This window comes from Neophocaena asiaeorientalis, unplaced genomic scaffold (assembly GCF_003031525.2).
Source record: "Neophocaena asiaeorientalis asiaeorientalis breed wild unplaced genomic scaffold, Neophocaena_asiaeorientalis_V1.1 scaffold87, whole genome shotgun sequence".
Classification (NCBI taxonomy): Eukaryota; Metazoa; Chordata; class Mammalia; order Artiodactyla; family Phocoenidae; genus Neophocaena; species Neophocaena asiaeorientalis.
The window spans coordinates 3,694,412-3,714,430 of record NW_020175432.1 but is presented as its reverse complement, the minus strand read 5'-3'; the positions used below and the strand labels follow the sequence as shown (position 1 = coordinate 3,714,430).

The 20,019-nt window shown below is 60.2% G+C and overlaps 2 protein-coding genes across 2 annotated transcripts; both read right to left on the bottom strand.

The window, feature by feature from the left end:
* Nucleotides 1-1,975: 1,975 nt before the first annotated feature.
* On the bottom strand, nt 1,976-10,826 carry CILP2 (cartilage intermediate layer protein 2). The gene is made up of 10 exons (XM_024767481.1): nt 10,767-10,826; nt 10,546-10,654; nt 10,259-10,405; nt 9,180-9,278; nt 8,030-8,302; nt 7,342-7,497; nt 5,991-6,056; nt 5,304-5,412; nt 4,961-5,118; nt 1,976-4,711 (listed from the first exon to the last, which is right to left on the bottom strand). Exons 1-10 carry the CDS (start codon nt 10,824-10,826, stop codon nt 2,376-2,378), a joined length of 3,513 nt encoding a protein of 1,170 aa, XP_024623249.1. The 3' UTR covers nt 1,976-2,375.
* A 175-nt stretch (nt 10,827-11,001) lies between these two features.
* YJEFN3 (YjeF N-terminal domain containing 3) lies at nt 11,002-19,521 on the bottom strand. The gene is made up of 6 exons (XM_024767666.1): nt 19,463-19,521; nt 15,377-15,485; nt 13,259-13,369; nt 12,909-13,022; nt 12,679-12,829; nt 11,002-11,207 (listed from the first exon to the last, which is right to left on the bottom strand). Exons 1-6 carry the CDS (start codon nt 19,519-19,521, stop codon nt 11,002-11,004), a joined length of 750 nt encoding a protein of 249 aa, XP_024623434.1.
* Nucleotides 19,522-20,019: the final 498 nt, after the last annotated feature.

Below are 20,019 nucleotides of genomic sequence, written 5' to 3'. Positions count from 1 at the left end.
AGCAGCTGGGGAGGGGGCCCCAGGATGACGCCCACCCACCCCTGCCCCACCCTAGGGAAGGGGGGCCAGCTGCCGGCCCCAAACTCAGCTGCCCCAGGGCTGGCAGTGGCCGCAGCCCCAACACTTTCTCAATGAAAGGTATTTGGCAGTGGTGTCTGACACCTCATCACACCCAGCCTGGAAGCCAGCTTCTCCTGCCAGCTGCAGGCGGAACCCCCCCAACTCCTGCTGCCCCCCAGGACCCCGACAGGCAGGCCCAGAGTCTGTGTTGCCTTGGGCGGGGGCCTACCCCTCTGAGCTTCCGTCTCAGCTGAGGGTGTAGACACAGTAAGTCTGGATAAATGCGCATGCCCCTGGCTCCCAGGGGCCTCAAAGCATCTCCCCTCTCTTGTCCATCACAGCCTATCCAAGGAGAGGCTGCGGTGCTGGCATCGGGGCCTCCAAACCTTGTCTCCAAGCACAGCCCTGGGGCCCACCCTCAGAGACTGGGGCTGATACCCTCAGGTTTGCCAGATTCTCCCAGACCCTCCAGGCCCCTAAGTCTGGCCCCTGGGCAGGGGAAGATGTTCCCATGAAAGGCATGGGCTGAGCAAAAGTGTGAGGGAGGGATGGAGAGGCTGGGGGTTGTCCGATGGAGAGTTCTCCAGATGGACAAGAGCCAGCGGGCCATGTAGGCTGAGCACTGACTCCACAGGTGTGTCGGGGTGTGCGTGAACCTCTCTCCCTGCCAAGGCCAGGCCCTCTCCGGGCCCCCATTGTTGGCACAGAGGTGACACCTCTACATGCTAGACAGGCAGATGGTAAGAGGGACTGGAGGGGCAGGGGTGGACAGGTGGGCGAGTGGGTGGGTGGGTGATAGAGGGGAAGTGGGCAGTTGAGTGGGTAAGTGGGTGGGTGTGCAGAATGCCTGAGCAGGCCCTAGAATAAGGGACTAATACCCCGCACTCCAACTCCCTGCCGCCACCCTTTCTGGGGGCAATCAGCCAGGCACAATGCTCCCCATTCCAGGCCCCCAGAAACGCCACATTGATGCCTTCCAGGGACCGACGTCTACAGGCCAAGGGAGTCTCACGCGTGTCCTTGAGGGCACTGCTGGGCCATCCAGGGAGCCCCCCACTCCTGCCGGGATTCACTCTGGGGCCCAAGCAGCCCTTTGCCTCTCCTTTTTGGTACCTCAGTTTCTCTGTCTGGAAAGTGGGGGTGTGGTCAGAACAGCGCCTGCCCCATGGGGCGTCAGGACAACTTGCCTGGCCGCGCGCACACAGCACGCAAGCAAGTGATGGTGCTGCACCTCCAGACCGAGAGTCCCGGTGATGGCTCAGGACCATGGCCTTGGGCAGCCAAGTCACCACGTGGTCAAGGCATGGCCAGGCCTCAGCCGGGTGTGACCCAGGGCAGGGCAGCTGTGGTCCCGGTGGAAGAAGTCCAGGGAAGCCTCAGTTCCTGCCTCCTGGGGCAAGCGGCCCTGCCAGGGCCCCTCCCTGCCCACTGTAGCCCCTGGGCATGTGGCCAGATAGGAGCCACTGACCACAGCCAGGCAAGGAGGATAAGGCCAGGGCAGCAGCTGCTACTGTGTTTTGCAGTCAGGGCTGCACAAGCCTGGGCTGCTAATGAGTCAGCTCTGCACACACATGTCGCAGATGCACTTCTGTGGGCATCGGCTGGGGCCCACGTGCCTGCCTGAGGAGTGTCCAGGGCCGCACGGGGGCCTGCAAGCCGCTTGCACACCCATGTCCGTATGTGCTTCAGGCCTGTTTCTGCCTGCCAAGGTGCCCCTGGATCCAGCAGCCCCAGCCTCCATCCTTCTCTCCCCAAGACTGACACCAGGAGTTGGAAATGAAGCATCTTTAATGGAATCCCTGCCCCGACCCCCTGGGGAATCTCCAAGCACCAAACGTATGAGAATTGTGCTCCTCAGTCCCAGAGCCAAGAAGCCTCTTCCCCAGACCTTCAATGGGCCACATCTGGACCCCACACTCACACCTGTTATTATTTATTCAATAAATAACCCCAAGAACAAAACTCAGGGTAGAGGACCCAATAAAGCATCCAGCTCAGCACAGAAATCTGAAAGGGAGGATTATCTGAAATCCGGGTCAAAATATGAAATGAAATCAGAGCTGGCATGTGAGCTGGGAATGATCCCCTCTGGGCCTCAGCCAGTCACCAGCCCCGACCATCATCCCAGGATGCTGGCTCCCACAGTCAGGACAAACTCCATTTCACGGCACACAGCAACAATTATCTGCCTGCGTTTGCACCATCGGACCTGACTGAATTCTGGGCTGGGGAGGGAAATGCCCAGAAACCTGAAGAGACTTGCCAAGGACAGAGGAGTCTGGAGCAGGGCAGAGGAGCGAGGCTGGGGCCCAGGGTCACTGCTGGACCCTGCCACGGCGGGTGCGCAGGGGACCTGAGGCTCGTGCCTGTGCCCGGCCCACCTCACCCATCTCCCTGCGGATGTCACCAAGAGCTGCCGATGGGGACTCCAGCAGCCTCTGGAAGAGGCTCGGCCGGCCCTCTGGTGTCTCCCGGCACTGAAAGGTGACGGCTGTGCCAGCATCGGCCTTCATCTCCCTGGAGAAGCCATCAGAGGAGCCATCGAAGCAGCGGCCGATGGCAATCTCCTTGGCCAGCCTTGGGCTCTGGTCAGTGACTGTATAGACACCATAGTTGTGACCCAGAGGGTCCAGCGGGGCCAGCATGGAGAAGACAGCCAGGTCATCGGCGGGTGCAGCAGGGGGGTGCCGGGTCAAGTAATCCTGCAGGAGTCCGTTGACCGCCACGCGCCGGCAGCTGCCCTGGGGCATGATGGTCACCAGCGTCCTGTCCACCTGACGCTGGTCGAACAGCATCCCGCTGCACTTGAACTCCACGCAGGCGGCAGATGTGCTAGGGCGCTGGGGGTCTCGGACACTCCGGTCATCCCGCAGACCGTAGAGCTGGCCCCGGGTCCGAGGGTGGCTGCCCCCCGAATTGTGGGAGCGGACCATGTATTCCTGGGGACCCTGGATCTTCACCTTGAGGAAGCAGGCTCTGAACTCCTGCGGGTTGGGCCACCAGGCCAGGAGATCTCCAGTCCAGGAGGCCGGCACGCCCTCGCGGAAGGGGACCACGTTATACTCGTATTTGTCCATCTCCACGCGAGCAAAGCGGAAGTGGCTGGCGGTCACCGGGGCCTCCTGACACTCCCGCAGGTTGCGCCACGGGTACACGGGGCCGTTGGCCTCGGCGGGGTCGCCGGACCTGGGTTTGGCGAGGTTGATGCGGAAGCCATTGCGTTTGAGGGAGGGGTCATCGTGGTCGGTGCGGCGGTAACCCAGCTTGTCTAGGTAGGGCTGGGCCACGCCCACGGTGGCCGGGCGTGGGCGGGGCCGGGATGCGGCGGGCTCCAGCTCCTCCCCGCCCAGGGTGGCCGTGACCAGGGCGGTGTAGGCGTCTGGCCGGTCAGCATCGCAGAAGGCGGGGAGGCAGGCCCCGTTGGGACCAGTGACGGCGCTGTCGAAGCGGCCCCAGGCGCGGGGGTTGGCCGAGAAGCCGGGGGCAGGCTCCAGGTTGACCAGCGTGACCACCACGCCCTCCACCTGCTCGTTGGGGTTGAACTTGTCGTTGGCGTAGGCGCGCACCTTCACCAAGCAGCGGCGGCGCTCAGGCACGTCCAGGTTGAACAGACGCCGCTCCCGGATCTCCACGTTGCCCACCAGGAAGACCCGCTCCTCCCGGCGGACCCGTGAGGCCGCCGACCTCTCACGCTGGAAGCCGCTCTCCTCTTCCCACAAGCCCGTGTCGGGGTTCAGCGACCACAGCTTCAGGGCCTCCACGTGGCCGGCCATTCGGATCTGGCTGGCGGCCACACGCACGGCCACCGGCCCGGTCTGCAGCTGCTCTGCGGAGCCGGCAGCACGGAGGTCCACCGAGAACATGCCGTAGGTGCGCAGTGGAGCCAACTCCCCGTCACTGTCCACAAATCGCAGGTCAGTGGGGGCCGCAGCCGCCGAGGTGACATTTCGGGGGTCAACAAATGTCACCCGGGCCTCCACAGCCCCTGCATAGGGTTCACCATCAGCTCTGCGGAAGGCTCTCGGCGGGATGACCAGCTCGCCTAAGGGGGCTTCGTCCTCCAGCTCCCCGAGGGATATCGTGTTGCTCTGGCTGGCATCTAAGATGACAGGGGCTTTCTTGCGCATGGCCTTGACCTCATGGTACACGCCCGCACCTTGAGGGTCAAAAGGCAGGACCCTGACAGTGTCCACGAACTGGCCACTGGGGTCCATGAAAGTAATCACCAGCCGCTGAGTGGAAGGTGCCACCTCAATGGTGAAGTCACCCTGGTAGGATGTGAAGCCAATGGGCTCCCGGCCCAGGAGGATCCGAGCAAAGCGCAAGGGCTCCCTAGACTCAGCGGCCACCACACGTCCCCGGATCAGCCCCCGAGGGGGCAGACATTTCCGGCAGCCACATTCAGCCACTATCTTTACTGGGAGGATGTAGCCAGAGCAGTGGATCTTCCTGCTCTCCAGCCGGTGCACCGAGCAGCAGCGGGAGCCTGCATCCCCACATCGGGGGCTCGAGCCTGCAGGGCTGGGGCAGAGGGTGTCAGGGCAAAGGCCTACGTCCAGGTAGATGGGGCCGCTGCCTGGCTGACCACAGTCGTCTGGAAGCTTGATCAGGTGTTCTCGGGGCTGGGGGTCACAGGCTGGCTGGCCTGGGGCTGTGGAGCAAGAAATCAGCCAGATCAGGGTAAGGGGGGCCCTCCATGGACGCCAAGGTTGGGGGCCTAGATTGGGATCAGAGGCTCAACCCCAGGGGGCTCAGTGGGAGCCTGGGATCCGACTGAGCAAGGTCAGAGATCAGTCTGAAGTTGGGGTTCCATTTGAAGTTGCGTTTTAGCTGGGGTTGGGGCTCAGTTTGGTGTCACGGCTCGCTCAGGGTTGTGGGTAGGGTTGCTGAGGACACTCACCAAGCACGGTGAGTTGGGCAGTGCCCGATCGCACGGCCCCGGCATCATTCCACGCTTTGCAGTGATAGGTGCCTGCCTGGTCTGGGTGAAGCCCATGCAGCTCCAGGTGGGTCCCGTACCTGTGCGTTCGCCTGTCCAGCAGGGTCCCGTTGTGGAACCTGGGTGGCGGGTGAGCAGCACCATGAATGCCCTTGGCACGGGGGAGGGGCTGCATCTGTCCCGCCCCACATGGGGCACAGGGAGGTTGCAGAGCAGCTTCCTCTGGGGCACCACATATCATGGGAAGCCCATTCCAATCCCAAATCTGGGCGCGAGACCCTTGAGCATGGGGCAAGGCACTCACCAGGAGTATTTCTTGGGCATGGGGGTGCCCAAGGCTTTGCAGCAGAAGGTCACATTCTGGCCAGCCTCTCGAACTCGGGACTCAGGGTGCTTCACCAGATAGGGCTTCTCTGGGGGCAGAGGCAGCAAAGGTCAGGGCCCTGCCCCACCCCAGCTTCTCCCAATGACCCTTCCCAAGAGCAGGGCCCCATCCTTTCCCTTACAGTGATGCCCTGTTTCACTTGGGCCTTTTCTAATGACCCTCCCCCCACTCAGGTTCACCTCACATCTGCTGGAGACTGTGCCCTTAATGCTTTTTTTTTTTTTGTGGTACGCGGGCCTCTCACTGCTGTGGCCTCTCCCGCTGCGGAGCACAGGCTCCGGACGCGCAGGCTCAGTGGCCATGGCTCACGGGCCTAGCTGCTCCACGGCATGTGGGATCTTCCTGGACCGAGGCAGGAACCCGTGTCCCCTGCATCGGCAGGCGGACTCTCAACCACTGTACCACGCAGGGAAGCCCAATGCTTAATCTTAATGCTTCCCTTTGCAACTCCACCTCTCACCTCACATCTTCTCCAATGACCGTTACATCTTATTTCTTGCTCCATTGGCCTCACTGTACATCACATCATCCCAAGTGCTTGGCGTCACCCAGAATTTCCTCCCCAGTTCCTCAGCCCCCTCGTCCCTCTTACCATGAGGCACTTACCCAACTTATTAAGGACAACAGTGACCACAGCAGAGATGGAGCTGTTGGCCTGGGCCTGGGCCATGCCTGCAGAGAAGCCATCCATTCGGGCACTGACATTGGCTCAGCTGCTGGCACAGACTCCAGGCACCCAGAAGGTTCTGTGGGCATGGCTAGTAGCCATGGTGCCAGGCCAGTCTCGCAAGGAGACCCTGGCTCCTGGCAGCGGACACCCAGATGGGGTGACCACCGAGCCCAGAAGGATGTGGTCAGGGCACCCACAGGTGTTGAGACCACACCCTGGGGGGGGCACAGGAGGCAGAGAAGACTCTTGACCCCTTCCTGGGGAGGACTTTCCTCTCTATCAGTCACTCAGCAAAGGTACCCAGACACCCTCCCCACCTTGTTCCCCTCAGAGAGTCCTCAGCATGGACCTGCTTGCAGCAGCCCTTGGTGTGAAGGACATGGGGTTCAGTGGTCAGGGCTGGGCCAAGGGGAGGGACTTGGGATCCTGGTGTGAAGGAGATGCCCTGGAGGAGAGGACAGGATAGGTGACTCTTACAGGGCAGAGAGGCTCCTTCTAGCATGAGAGAAAATGTTCAGGCAGGGGCTGGGGGCCCAGCGAGGGGATGGGTCTTGGGCCCAGAACATCTCCCTCCTGTCACAATCCTGTGGTTTCTCCATAAAATGGAAAATTCCACTGGAAACTTCAGGGCAGAGGCACGGAGAAGGCAGAGCCAAGCAGAGTAGGGTGGGGAATCCCACCACCCCATTGGCTACTGTGCTCCCCCACCCTGCTGCGTGCTCTGCTGGGGCAGTCTCCAGACCATGTTTGTGGAGACCAGGCCTGATTGGAATTTCCAGTCGCCTCCTGGCTGGCCTGGTGTCTGGACCAGGGAGGGCCTGGGCATCATGTCTGCCAGGGTGTGAGCGCATGTCCACGTGGGCGTGGGGGACGGGCGTGGCCTGCGAATGCCACGCGTGTGTGCACCACGAGTGTGTGAGCCAGCTTCTGTGTGTATCCACGTCCACCAGGACATCCGCACACTCCAACAGGCACACAGAGGAAGTGCTTCCTCAGATCTGCCCATGACTGGACACGACCCCCATGGCGTCCACCCGTCCAGATGTACACATTTACCAATGCTCTTCGGGGGCCCGGAAAGGAAGGAAAAGCCAGTCTCCAAGTGGTCCAAGTTCTGGTCGTCCAGGCTCCGCCCCTACACTCAGGCTCCGCCTCCTCCCTCCAGGCACCGCCCCATCAGGATCCACCCCAACTAGCCCCTCTAGGTACTTCCCTCAACTGGCCCCGCCCCTACACCCAGGCCCCGCCTCTAAGCCAACTATCTCCTCCAGGCCCCGCCCCTCCTACCTGGACATGTAGGCCTCACACACTTCTGCGCCTCCAGGGGACGCCCAGGACACGCATCCGCAGCAGGGCTTGGGCAGCGGCGGCGGCGCAAGCGACGGCCTGGCCCGCAGCTCCCCGAACAAGGACCCCACGGGCCCCACGCACCCCACGTGGCCTCTGGGGAGAGGGCAGGGATGGGGGCGTCAGATGGAACCTGGAACTCTGTTGACAGTGTGGGACTGGAGGGTGCTCTCGTCACGTGCATCCGAGTCAGAGAGAAGTCCTGCCCACTGCCTCAATCGGTGCTCCCCCAGGCGCACCAGTCGAAAGTGCAGTTGAGGTACCTTCCCGCCCCCGCCAGGATAAGCCCTGCTGTTCTCCCTGCGTCTCACCCACATCTGGGGCTCAAAACACACTTCCACAGAACGGCCCTAGTTCTAGATGAGCAAAAGAGGGCAGTGAGAGGGAGCTATGTTCCTGGGGGCCCCTTCCTGACCCCGACCTGGGCCCCGGCTATTCTTAGCCCCTCCCTTCCAAAGCTCCTCTCCTATCCGGTCCGGCCGTCTCCTGCGGCCTTGCTCCTAAAAGGCCCCGCCTCTTCTTAGCCACGCCCTGCACCCTCCCCCTCCCCCCACCCCACACGACACCATCCTTTCAGGCCTCATCCACCTATGGCCAATCCCCGCCGCTCCCTTAGCCCCGCCCTCACCGAGCGGGCAGCGGAAGCGCACGTGGTAGTTGGAGCAGCGGCGGCCTCGGGGCTGCTCGCGGTTGAGGCACCAGAAACCTCGCGTGGGGTTCAAGTGTACGCGCTCGCCGACGTCTGACGGCAGGGCCCAGTCTGTGGTGCGCGCCTCCAGCGCCAGCGGCCGCGGGCACACGCGCGCCGGCCCGTAATAGAAGCGGATCGCAGCCAAGCTCTCGAAGTCACCGTCGCCTCCCGGGTGGTCGACGTTGAACCAGGACGTCCACTCGCTGGCCTCTGCGGGCACCGCACGTGCTGGGACCCGGGCCTTAGCCGGTCGGGCCCCATCAGTTCAGGCAGGAGCCTGGGCTGCGGCCTGCCCACTCCCATCTGCGTGTTTAAGCCAGGTCCCCCTCCCCACAAAAGTGCATGGGCGAGCCCAGCCTGCCCAGATCCAGAGCCCTCAAGGGCAGAAGGAGCTGTAGAAGGATCAGGGGAGGTTGGATTGCGCTTGCCCCGGCCCTAGTTCTGCTGCTCAGTATCTGAGCTGGCCCATGAGTGCACGCTGAGATCTTGCCACTGTCTCACCAGCCCCCACTCTCAGAATTCAGAACCGTTGAGGTGTAAGGAGATATCAAGGCAGCACGAGGAGCCAGGCCTGAGACCAGCTGTTCCACTGCCTGGCAGCCTCGCATCAGTGCCAGCTGGGACCTTGTTCGCTGCCCACTGAACCTATCAGGCAACCCTCCCTTTCACAGAAGCCAGAGGTGGGAAGGGTCTGGCCTCTCACAGGTTAGCTTCTGTTTCCATCAACCCCCCAAGGGGCGCTCACTCCTTTCCTCATTCAAGAGCAAGTCAAATAGAACCTTCCTAGCTGGGAAGCTAGAGACTTGGGTTCCAGAACTCCTGTTTCCCTGACTGAACTGAGCTTGTTGTCTCACCGCCCCGCCCCACCCCACCGTGGTTTCCTCCTGGACAAACAGCCTGGGCTGTCATCTCCCTGCTCCTAAAACTTAGACCTCTTGGGGCACCACTTCCAGGGGCTGCCATGCCCAGGGACCAGGTCAGTCCTGGGCTCTTCACCCAGCTTGTGTCCCCTCCTCACAAGACCCTACCAGCCAGAGCTCACACAGAGTCCACAGCAGAACGAGGACTCAGACCCAAGCTGGCTCACCTTCCCAGTCCTCCAGGGCTGGTGAGGGCTGGCCAGGGTGCAGCCATGAACCTTCAAGGCCCCACGCAGTCACCATGGGCTCCTCAGGGGTGGTGGTGCCTGTCAAAGGGGTGAGGGGTAGGGGGAAGGACTTCTGTGAACTCCTGGTATGCAAACTGCTCCCACGATCATCCCCATTTCACAGGTGAGAAGCCGGAATCCAGGGGAGAATTGCAGCACTCCCTCCTCCAGGAAGCCTCCCCATGACCTCCCCACCCCCAGTCTCCCACAGCCCCATCCCTCACTCTGACACAGCCCCTTAGGTTAGGGAAGTCTGTATCCACTCTGCTTCCCAGACCCAGTTCTCCCACTGTGCTCAGTGGCCATGAGTTCAGTTGGCTGTGCCCCTCCCTGCTGTCATATTGATCTGAATTTTCTTTCATCCATTTGCTGACTGGAAGTCCCTCCCTCAGTCTACCTTTCATCCCTGCACTTGGGGCCCAAGCTGCCAGTGGGAAGTCCTTGGAATCTAGCCTGGCTTCTCCAGCCGCGAGTTGTCTGAGATAACTGGGCTGGGTGGTGACTTCAGACAAGTCCCTTCCCTCTTGGAGTCTCAGTCTCCCCATCTGAGAAATGGGCCCAGTTCCCCACTCCACTGAGTGTTCCAGAGATGGGAATTTCTTTTCTGAGTGCTGTGTGTGTGTGGAAGAGGGAAGGAGTTAGGTGAGAGGGGACAGCTCTGGCCCCTTCATAGTGAGACCAAGACTGGATGATTCAGGTTCCAAATGCTGTGGCTGAGATGGGTACCCTGCAGTCCTGAGAATCCAGAGGAGTCTGAAGTTCATAGCCACACTCCCGGTGCCCCTATCGTCCCTTGGAGGAGGGAAGACAGTGGACGAGATCCCCTCCTGCCCCAGGTGGTCCCAGAGCTCCATCTCTTCGTTGCCCCCTCACTCCACCCCCGAGGCTGGCAAAGGGAATGCAGGCCTGGGGAAGCAAGTGGGTCCCTTGGTTCTGTCTCCAGGCTCCGGCTGCTTGCCACGCCCTCTGTCAGACGTCCGGCGCCTAGGGGGCTGGTCTGGGGTCTGGGGGCGCCTCACCTCGGGTCCCCGCCAGGTGCGCGGCGGCGACACAGAGGCAGAGCAGTATCTGCAGTGACGCCATGGCCAGGTCCGAAAGTCGGAGGGAGGGTCCCAGCTCCGCTGTGCACTCGGGTCGGACTCCCGCGGGTCTGGCGGCCGCTGGGGCTGTGGATGGGGGAGGGACGCGACCGCAGGCCACGCCCCGTCCAGGCCACTCCCCATCCACGCAACGCTCCCGGGCCTGAGGTGACTTCGGTGCGCAGACAACCTCTTTGGGTCGCCCCCCTCGGTGCGTCTGGCTGTACCTCCGCCCTCGGGCTGGCCTGCGTCCCCTCGTCGCCGGCTGGAAGTCCCCTCCTTAGCCCACCCTCTGTTCTCCACGTCGGGAAGTGCCTCCTGGAATCGAGCCTGAAGCTGTCCGAACCTTCAATGTTTAAGCCGCCCTTTAGGCGGCTAGAAATCCTCCATCGGGTCTAACTTCGATTCTATTGGCTTTAGGCCACCCTGAGCAGCCTGGAAATCCCACCTTGAATCTACCCTCCACTCTTCTGGCTCCAGTTTTCTCCGAGGCCAGCAAGAAGTCCATTCACGTCTGCCCTCCATCCCTCCCGCCTTGGGGCCACCAGGGGACCGGTGGGAAGTTCCTCCCTGAGCTTCCCCACCCCCGCGCCAGACCCCGCGCACAGAGGAGGCCCAGGCGAGGTGGCGGTGGTACGTGTGTTTATTGGCGCGGGCCCAAGCCGCGTGGGCACGGGTGGCTGTCAAAGCGCCGCGATGCAGTCGGTGCCCGTGTACCCCGGCAGGCGCAGAGCGAACTTTCGGCGCACGTCGTCGGGCACGAACCTGCCGGCCACGAAGTGGTGGCGCCCGGAGAAGCGGCCGGCGCATTGCTTGGGCGCCGCCAGCGATACGAGCACGTCGGGTCGTAGCCCGTCCTCGGCGTCGCCGCCGGTCTCTGGGTCCCAGCCTGAGGGAGGAAGGATGGGAGGCGGGGATCAGGAGCTGGGAGGGGTGCTCGCTCTCAGACAAGAGACCTGCCGCCCCATCACCCACTTCCCCTTCCCCATCAGACACAGCCTCTGCTCTGACCCATGAGTTTGGTCAGACCTGCCTCCCATAAAACTGAGCCTCTGGGGGCTTCCCTGGTGGCGCAGTGGTTGAGAGTCCGCCTGCCAATGCAGGGGACACGGGTTCGTGCCCCGGTCCGGGAAGATCCCACATGCCGCGGAGCGGCTGGGCCTGTGAGCCATGGCCGCTGAGCGTGTGCGTCCGGAACCTGTGCTCCGCAACGGGAAAGTCCACAACAGTGAGGCCCGCGTACCGGGAAAAAAAAAAACCAAAAAACTGAGCCTCTGCCCTCAGGCCAGTTTCTCCCCGCTCCCCGGAGATGTTTCCTTCCTCCTCTGACCAGAGCTTCTGCCTTCAGACGACCTCATTTATACGTGCTGCCCTTTCCCAATCAGACCTCTGCGTCTGCCGTCTCTATACCTCCCTGCCTATCAATCCTGAGCTCCCCTACTTAAACTAAAGTCTCTTTCCACCCAGACCTCCCAGCCTCCTCCCAGATCCCCACTCTCTACTCAGGGGACAGACTTGCCACCATCCTCAGGCAAGCCTACCCCATCAGACCTGTCTCTTTGCCCCAGGTTCTTGCCTCTGACAAGATGTGCCCCCCGCCCCTCCCAACTTGAGCAGCCAGCCTCCTGCCTCTGACTAGAGACTCTCCCCTCTGACCTGACATCCCTGCCTTCATCTTCAGACTAGATCTTGCCTTTTGACTTGGCAGGACCCTGCCCCCTCCCTCACTGGGTTGTAGCCTCTGCCATCCCTCAAATGAGCCTCCACCCTCAGACTAGGGGCCACTAATAAGCCCTTCTGACCTAACAGGGAGACCCTCTCTGTCCAAGGCTATCTGTTCAGACAAGAGCTTGCAGCCTGTCCCCTCAGACCACCTCCTCCCTTAGACACCACCCCCAGCTCTGTGGCATCCTGCTGGTATGACCCTGGGGTCTTGTAAGCCGGGTGATGTCCCCCTGAGTCTGGCCACCCCCATGGAGGGTCTGGCTGGCCAGCAGCTGTTTGTTCCGTTCTGCCCATTGCCTAATGGCTCCAACAGGCCTGGGGCGGTGGCCAGGATGAGCGGGGCCTTTGCCGAGTGAGCTCACGTCTGCCCCGGGTGACTGGGCCAGGGTGGGCAGCGGGCACACTGTGCTGGGTGTAGGGGGGAGGGGACCCAGGGTCACACGGGCACCAGCCTGGGTACTCCCCATCCGAGGGATGGACATGACCCTCAGCCTCACCCAGAGTGCAGGATCCATCCATGCTGGGGAAACTGAGGCTCAGAGTGGGCAGACAGGCTGGGACCACCAGAAGCCAGGGTACAGGGACCTCCACCCAAGCCCTCCAGATCCTCATGCCCCCCACTCCACCTGACATGCCTGAGGGAATGTCCAGGCTCACGAGGGGGATGGACAGTAGCTTGAGCGTGGCCAGTGCACGCATGCAGGGGCCCCCGACCTTGCCCGGCTCCACACCGGGGCCCAGCACGGCGTCCACCACCAGTCTGTAGGCGTTGTTGATGAGCTGGACCTGGGAGGGCAGGCAGGGTCAGGGGGCGATCTTGGGGCACTGTCCCCCACCAACCCCCTCAGTTGCCACCCGAGCTGACCTCCGTGGGCAGATAGGACAGGAAGGGGATGTCCATCTTCTCACACTGGGTAGTCAGGTCCCGGTGCAGCGGGTCCAGTGAGCGTGTGGGGTAGAAGATGGTTGGTTCGTACTCCTGTGGGGAGTGGGAAGGGGTCAGCAATGGGGCCCTCCCAGGCTCCCCACTGGGCCTCTGTCCCCAGATCTGGGTACCAGGCAGCAGACACTGCCTGGCACAAGCACTGGGCATATTCTGTAACCTGACATGCCTCATCCTCCCCCTGGGACACTAATAAGAGGAGGAAGCAAATTTTTTTCAAGGATAGGTTGGGAGTGTGACCCTGAGAGGCCAAGGAAATTCTTGCTACTCACAAACACCCGCAGGTGCCGGGCACAGACCAGCCCCACTGCCCCATTCTGCTCCGGGCCGCACACGACTAGCACCGTCCTCTGCTTCCGGGAGTGGGCAGGCAAAGGGAACACCTGGCAGGGGCACAGCAAAGGCAAAGGCATGGCGTTCGGAACTTCTTACTCCAGTGGGGAAACTGAGGCCTGGAGTAGAGGATGGGATAGGGCTCGGCCCTGGAGGCAAGAGGACAGGACGGGAGGAGAGGGGCTGGGGCCTCTGGGGGCCTCAGTTTCCTTGTTGGAGACCCAGAGTCCTTGCCTCAGGCTCTGCCAAGCCCAAGCAGAAAAACGTGCCTCCTGCCACCACCCGAGCCCAGAGTGCGGTTTGTTTATTCTCGGCCTGAGTTGCAGACATTCTTCCACCTTTTTCCACTGCAGTGGCTGTCCCTCCCACCGCTCATGTTTCCAGGCCTCCGTCCCTCCCGGAGGCCCCAAAGCTGGAGGGAGTAGGGGAGGGGGGTATTTTTCCAACGCGCCATACCCTGTCTCTCTCCGTCTGTCCCTCTGTGTTGGCCTCTGTCTTCACCTTCCTGTCTTTCTCTGTATCTCTCAGACTCTCTACGTGTCTCTCCTCAACTGTTTCTCTCATTTCTGTCTTCGCCTCTGTGTCTCTCTTTCTCTCCATCTCTGTATCTCTCAGACTCTCCTCTGTGTCTCTGTGTATCTCCCTCTCTTTAACGCAGAAGTTAAGAGTCTCAGACCTATCCTGACTCTCTGCTTGGCCTCAGCTCACTCTCCTTCCCCAGCCTCTATCGAATGGGAGTAACAATGGCTCCGACATGCTTGTGGGGTCTCTACCAGGCCCAGGGTGGCTCCAGGGGGCCCAACTATACTCTAACCTCCAACCACACAGAGGGAAAGTTATTTCCTTTTTGAGTCTCCTCCCCAGGGCCTCAGCAAGGTCCTGACCCAACCTGGTCCTACCTATGACCCCACCACGCCATGCCCAGAGCCCCAGACCCACAACCAAGTCGGGGAGAGTGATAACATCCAGCTGGCTAGGACCAAGGGGCCTCTGGACAAACACAGAGCTTTCAGCGCAAAAACTGGACGGTTGGTCATCAATGGCCAGGCGTGAGTTTACTACACTGGGTTTGCTTTTGTGGCTTTGATTTTCATTGTTCTCTTTTCCTCTGAGCATCTCACTCAGGATCTGTTTCACTTGGAACTAGCAACATTTAAGTTAAAAGACAATTGAGGCCCCATAAAGATATTAATTTTTTTTAAAAGTATACAGTGGTGGGCTTCCCTGGTGGTGCAGTGGTCGAGAGTCCGCCTGCCGATGAAGGGGACATGGGTTCGTGCCGGAGCCTGTGCTCCGCAGCGGGAGAGGCCACAACAGTGAGAGGCCCGCGTACCACAAAAAAAAAAAAAAAAAAGTACACAGCAGTAATAAGAAGAGGAGGAAGAAGGGGAGGAAGAGGAAAAGGGTTACGTGCTGGAGCCCTGACTCGATCAGGCACTTTCTTAAGGCATTTGTGTTTATTAATTGGTGTCAGTTTATTACCCTTTTTCAGAGGAGGAAACTGAGGCCCAGCGTGGTCTGGCAACATGACACGAAACACTGGACAGTAGTATCGTCATTGCTATTATTCTTGCATCTCTTGCAGGCACCTCGAGGCCTGGGGGTTTGCTCCAGAGCCAAACATAGCTCTACTTCCAACCCCCTAGGGCCCTGTGCAGACCCCTCCCCACCTCTGGGCCTCAGTTCCCCCACCTGTGGCTGGGAGTTGTTTGCGGGTGCTCAGACTTCAGGAACTGACGTCCCCTCTGCTCAAGACCCAGGAGGTGGCAGAGGCAGGCAGTCAAGGGCCCCAGACCCATCTCTGTGGTTGCCTCCACATCTGTGGGGACCCCCGTCTCTGTCCTGACGCTCATTAACACACTGGCCTGGGCCAGTGATGATCTTCTTTGAACCTCAGTTTCCCCATCTGAGTGATGGGCTGGGGTGGCCCCAAGCAAAGAGGGGCTTCTTGAGGGCAGAAATGACCATCCTGGCCATGGGGGTCATGCAGCTAGGCCTCCACTCTGGTGAGCTGGCCATCTGGTTGGGGTCAAGGTTGAGGATCAGGGGTCAGGTACCTTGGTCACAGCCACGGCACTAGCATGGCCGCACCACTCCACCAGCTGCTGCCGCCCGAAGCGATAATCTTCCAGCAACTCCCGCTCCAGGGCAGCTGCCTCGGCTGTGCTGGGGGTCAGAGTGGGGAGAAATGCTCAGACACAGAGAGACAGAAAGACTTAGAGACAGAGACTCAGCTGGAGCCAGAAATGTGCCACCAATGCTCTGAGCCAGGCCCGGATGCCACCCCCACCCCGTGCCCAGAGCCGAAGACCCTCAGTTTCCTCATCCATCGTGCACACCGTTGAACTGAAGCCTGGAAGGCTGCGGGAGTTTTGAGCACAAGCTTGAGGCGCGGGAGCTCTCTGGTGGTAGAAGAAGTGCATGGCAGTGCATGTTGGTTCTATTGCCCCAAAGCATGGGATATAGAGCCTCACCCAGATGCCCCCAGCCCCCAAGGCAAGAGGAACCCAGAGGGGGGAATAGAGCATGAAGGACTTAGTTGTTGGAGGTGACGCATGGATTTCAGGCAGTGAAAACCACTGAAAGGATTCTAGGACACTGGAGGTCAACTGGACTGGGGGTGCCTGTGGGGAGGAGGGTGTTAAAGGCAGCAGAGTTTTGTTTTGTTTTGTTTTGTTTGCCACGTTGGGTGTTCGTTGCTGCGCGCGGGCTTTCTCTAGTTGCGGCGAGCAGGGGCTACTCTTCATTGCGGTGTGCAGCCTTCTCATTGTGGTGGCTTCTCTTGTTGCCTAGCACGGGCTCTAGGCACGGGGGCTTCAGTAGTTGTGGCGCGTGGGCTTAGTTGCTCCGCGGCATGTGGGATCTTCCCGGACCAGGGCAAGAATCCGTGTCCCCTGCATCGGCAGGCGGATTCTTAACCACTGCGCCACCAGGGAAGTCCAAGGCAGCAGAGTTTGATGGCTCACATGGGGAGGTGGATGTGGCGCCTGCAGCTATGAGACTCATTGGTGATCCCTCTTTCAGGGACAGTGATAAAATTCAATAATTGTGGCCAGAGAAATGGAGCCAAAGTGCTTGAGGTGAAGCTCAGCCCCCAGCTCAGTGAGTGACTGAGGTCCGTCTCACCTCTCTGAGCCTTGCAAAAGAGAAGGCAGGACAGGCTAATTTTCAACGTCCAGTGCAAAATGCAAATGTGGGGCCCCTTGATCAATAATTATTAAGAGTTTTAAGATGGTGATGGCAGAGCATTAAACCAAGTGTTGGGTCCTTCTAAGAGCAGGGCCCAAGCTGGCCTTGGTCTGAGCTTGGTGGCTACAGAGAGGAAGAGCTGGCTGGCTGGCATTGAGGACTGGAAGACGTTCTTCACTCCAGAATCAGGGGCTGGAGCAGCTGGGCAGGGTCTATAGCCTGATGCCAGCTTCCCATAGCCAGGACCCCTTCCAGCTGGGGAACTGCACTTGCCCCCAGCTCAGCACACCCTAGAGTGTAATGATAATAATTATAATTGTTATTAGGGTATTATCATTATTATTATTATCGTAAAAGGACCAGGCCCAGAAGAGTTGGAAGAACATATAACAACTCAGATAAATAAGATGGTTTCCCCAGAGTCATGTAGGAAGCAAGTTGGAAAACTGAGCCTTCTACCTTTGGTGTCTGTCTCCAGAGCCACGGATGGGGTGTGAGCAAAGCAGAGGGAGACCTACAGATAGGTAGAGGTTTGTTGGGATGAACCCTGAGGTTCCTTTTTTTGATTCTGTGAGCAGGAGACCACAACCTTCTAGCCAATTGTACAGTGTGACCAGGCCAGGCGGCAGGAGGGGTGGAGGTGGGAAGCAAGCATTGCTATGCGATGGGGAGTCAGGGAGGGCTTCCTGGAGGAGCTGGCCTGGAGTGCTGTGGGAGGTAATCTAGGTGGCAAGAACAGTGAGGGCCGAGGCCCTGTGGTGGAAATGAACTTGGCAGGTTCAAGGGACAGAAGAGAGGCAGAGAGAGCGAGGCTGAGAAACTTGGTCAGAAAGATACTTCAGGGTCCCACACAGATGGGGAAGATGGAGGCTTAGGGCAAGGTGACGAGCCTTGTCACCCCAGCGAGCAGAGCCAGATGCAACTCCCAGGTTGTCTGCGGCTGATGCTGCAGGAGGTTGAAGGACCGGGTGGGGAAACAGACCTCATGGTGGGGCCAGATGAAGAGCGCCCCCAGGACAGGCCGGCCCAGCTCCCAAGAAAGAATGTCGAAGGCGCTTTAAGAATGTGGTGGGGCTTCCCTGGTGACGAAGTGGTTAAGAATCCGCCTGCCAGTGCAGGGGACACAGGTTCGAGCCCTGGTCCGGGAAGATCCCACATGCCGCGGAGCAACTAAACCCATGTGCCACACTACTGAGCCTGAGCTCTAGAGCCCGCGCGCCACAACTACTGAAATCCGTGTGCCTAGAGCCCGTGCTCCGCAACGAGAAGCCACCGCAATGAGAAGCCCACACACCTCCACGAAGAGTAGCCCCGCAACTAGAGAAAGCCCGCGAGCAGCAACAAAGACCCAGCACAGGCAGGCAGGCAGAATATGGCTCATTCCTCTATCTTCACCTTGTGACAGCTCTGTTGCCCCCGCAGGAGGGCTGGGGGAGGATCATGCATTCCTCTTCTTTCTCTGTTCCAAAGCTTTGGCCTCTGGCCGCCACTTGGAACCTTATCTTCCTGCCTAACCGGTCACTGGAGAGATAACCGGGACTCCACAGGCAGAGGGCAGTCCAGGCTTAGGAGCCTGAGGGTAGGGGCAGCAGCTGCTCTGGGCAGGGAAGAGGATAGGGCAGAACTGTTATGGGACTGGGGGACGGTGCTCAGTTTATGAGGGTGCCTCTTGCTTCTCCCAACCTCAGCCCCCAGATGAGAGGAGCTGTGAGGTCCTGGGATTTGCCCACCAGCCCAAGAAGGGGCAAAATGCTCCAGGAGGGGGCTTTTTAGAGATGAAGCTCTGAGGCTAGGGTGCCTGTGCCACACACTCCCTGCTTTCTCAGCTCCATCTGCTTCTCTCCACCCTCGTGCCTCTGCCCACCAGCCCTTCATCATTGCTCACCTGGCTGCCTACTGCAGTCACATCCCCCCAAACTCAACACAAGCCGAGGCGGCTTTGAAAACTTGAACACCAGATTTCACCACCCCCTGTCCCAAACCTTCTTATGGGTCCCCAGTGTTCAGAGAATATTCAAATTCCTCACCTTACTTACATGCCCCCCATTATGTCTCTCATCTCAGCCTCCTCTCCCCGTGTTCCACTCCCACCCAACACACAGCACCCCATCACTCCTTAGTTGGCATCTGAGGCCCCCCCATCCCCCACACCAGGTGAAGTCACAGCTCCAGCTTCTAAAACACTTTCTTCCCCCTGCCTAGCATGTGCTGGGTCTCTCGCCGAGTCTGGACATCAGCCAGTCGCTGCACAGGATCTGCCTTGAGAAGAGGGGCTGAGTGGACAGTGGGCAGGTGGCCGCACAAAGGACTGTGGGGTCTGGTTTACAGTGAGGTCTACAGCCCTGCTTGGGGTCCCATGTCACAAGCGCTTAGAGGACACAAGAGGATGACTTAGGACAAGGTGGAAGGCACAACCAGAGCTGCCAGCTCCAGACCCCAAATTCATCAGCCCACTGGCAAGTGGCCCCATGTATTTAAAAATCACTTTAGCCCTAGCTCAGCCAGTGGCTTCCCTCCCCAGCCTTCAGTTTTCTTCTCTGAACAAGGGGTTGGTAGCAGGCGCACTATCAAGGAGGGTGTGAGCATTTGAGGAGCTAAAAGAGCTCAGCTCTTCCCGGATGGGAGACAAGGGGCATGGGCTCCAGGGTCCCTGGGAAAGATGGAAAGGGGAGGCGGGCCCTGCTTAGGCTGTGGGTAATGGGGGAGCAACCAGTGGTGCTGATGAGTAATTTATGACGGGCGGGCCGCTGCAGATGCCGTTTCCCCGGTAACGCAGCTTTGGAGGTGCCGGCAGCTGCAGGCTGTCTCTCCAGTGAAATGCGGATGGGCCTGGGATTCTCCCTGCCCCCCCATCCCGGCCATGCCTTTGCCTCTGATCTACAGCCCCTGGCCCCCCAGGCCCTCTTCCAGCCATGCCGCAGCCTCCCGTCCCTCTCCCCCCACCCCCGGCTGACCTGAGGAAACACCGCTCCTCGGGTGCCTCCGCTAGGTCCGGGCCAACCGCGCTGCTCATGGCGGAGGTGATCTGGGCGCGCAGGCACCACCAAAGCCTTTTAAGTGCATCCCTGGGCAGAGGGGGCGTCCTCTCTCCTCCCGCCCACCGTGTGTCCGCCAATCAGGAGACGCCGCGAAGGCGCTGTGCACAGCCGTTGGTCGGTAGGTGCAAGTGGACTTAACCCCACTGCTGCCTCAGAGGATGGCGGGAATCCCAGAGTTGCGAATATTGGCAAGAAAACAAAGTCTGGAGGGGCAGCGACGGGCCGGTTACCCCTGCTATGGGATCCTGGCTTAGGAGTGAGGGGACCCGCCTGTGCTGCGCCCCTCTCCACCCCGGTGCTCTCCTATGCAGGTCACCCACCCACCCCGTACCCAGGTGGAGAAGCCCCCCAGTCTGAAGGGGTTGGCTGCTGACAAGCAGGGTTTCAGAAAAGGTAGGAAAAAGTCCAGGCATATTTGGTAGCCGATGCTAAAGGGTGATCCAGGGGCCATCCCACTGGCATCTTCTGCTTAG

What these genes read in the sequence shown, in the direction of transcription:
- YJEFN3 (XM_024767666.1), bottom strand. Translation starts at nt 19,521, where the DNA reads ATGAGCAGCGCGGTTGGCCCGGACCTAGCGGAGGCACCCGAGGAGCGG. An exon ending in GTGCCGTGGCTGTGACCAAG is followed by an intron (nt 13,370 to 15,376) that starts GTACCTGACCCC and finishes TGCCCCTGCCAG; the next exon opens with GTGTTCCCTTTGCCTGCCCA. An exon ending in TGTCCTATCTGCCCACGGAG is followed by an intron (nt 12,830 to 12,908) that starts GTCAGCTCGGGT and finishes CTGCCCTCCCAG; the next exon opens with GTCCAGCTCATCAACAACGC.
- CILP2 (XM_024767481.1), bottom strand. Translation starts at nt 10,826, where the DNA reads ATGGACTTCTTGCTGGCCTCGGAGAAAACTGGAGCCAGAAGAGTGGAG. An exon ending in GAGTGGAGGGTAGATTCAAG is followed by an intron (nt 10,655 to 10,766) that starts GTGGGATTTCCA and finishes AGGTTCGGACAG; the next exon opens with CTTCAGGCTCGATTCCAGGA. An exon ending in AGGCCAGCCCGAGGGCGGAG is followed by an intron (nt 10,406 to 10,545) that starts GTACAGCCAGAC and finishes CCCCATCCACAG; the next exon opens with CCCCAGCGGCCGCCAGACCC.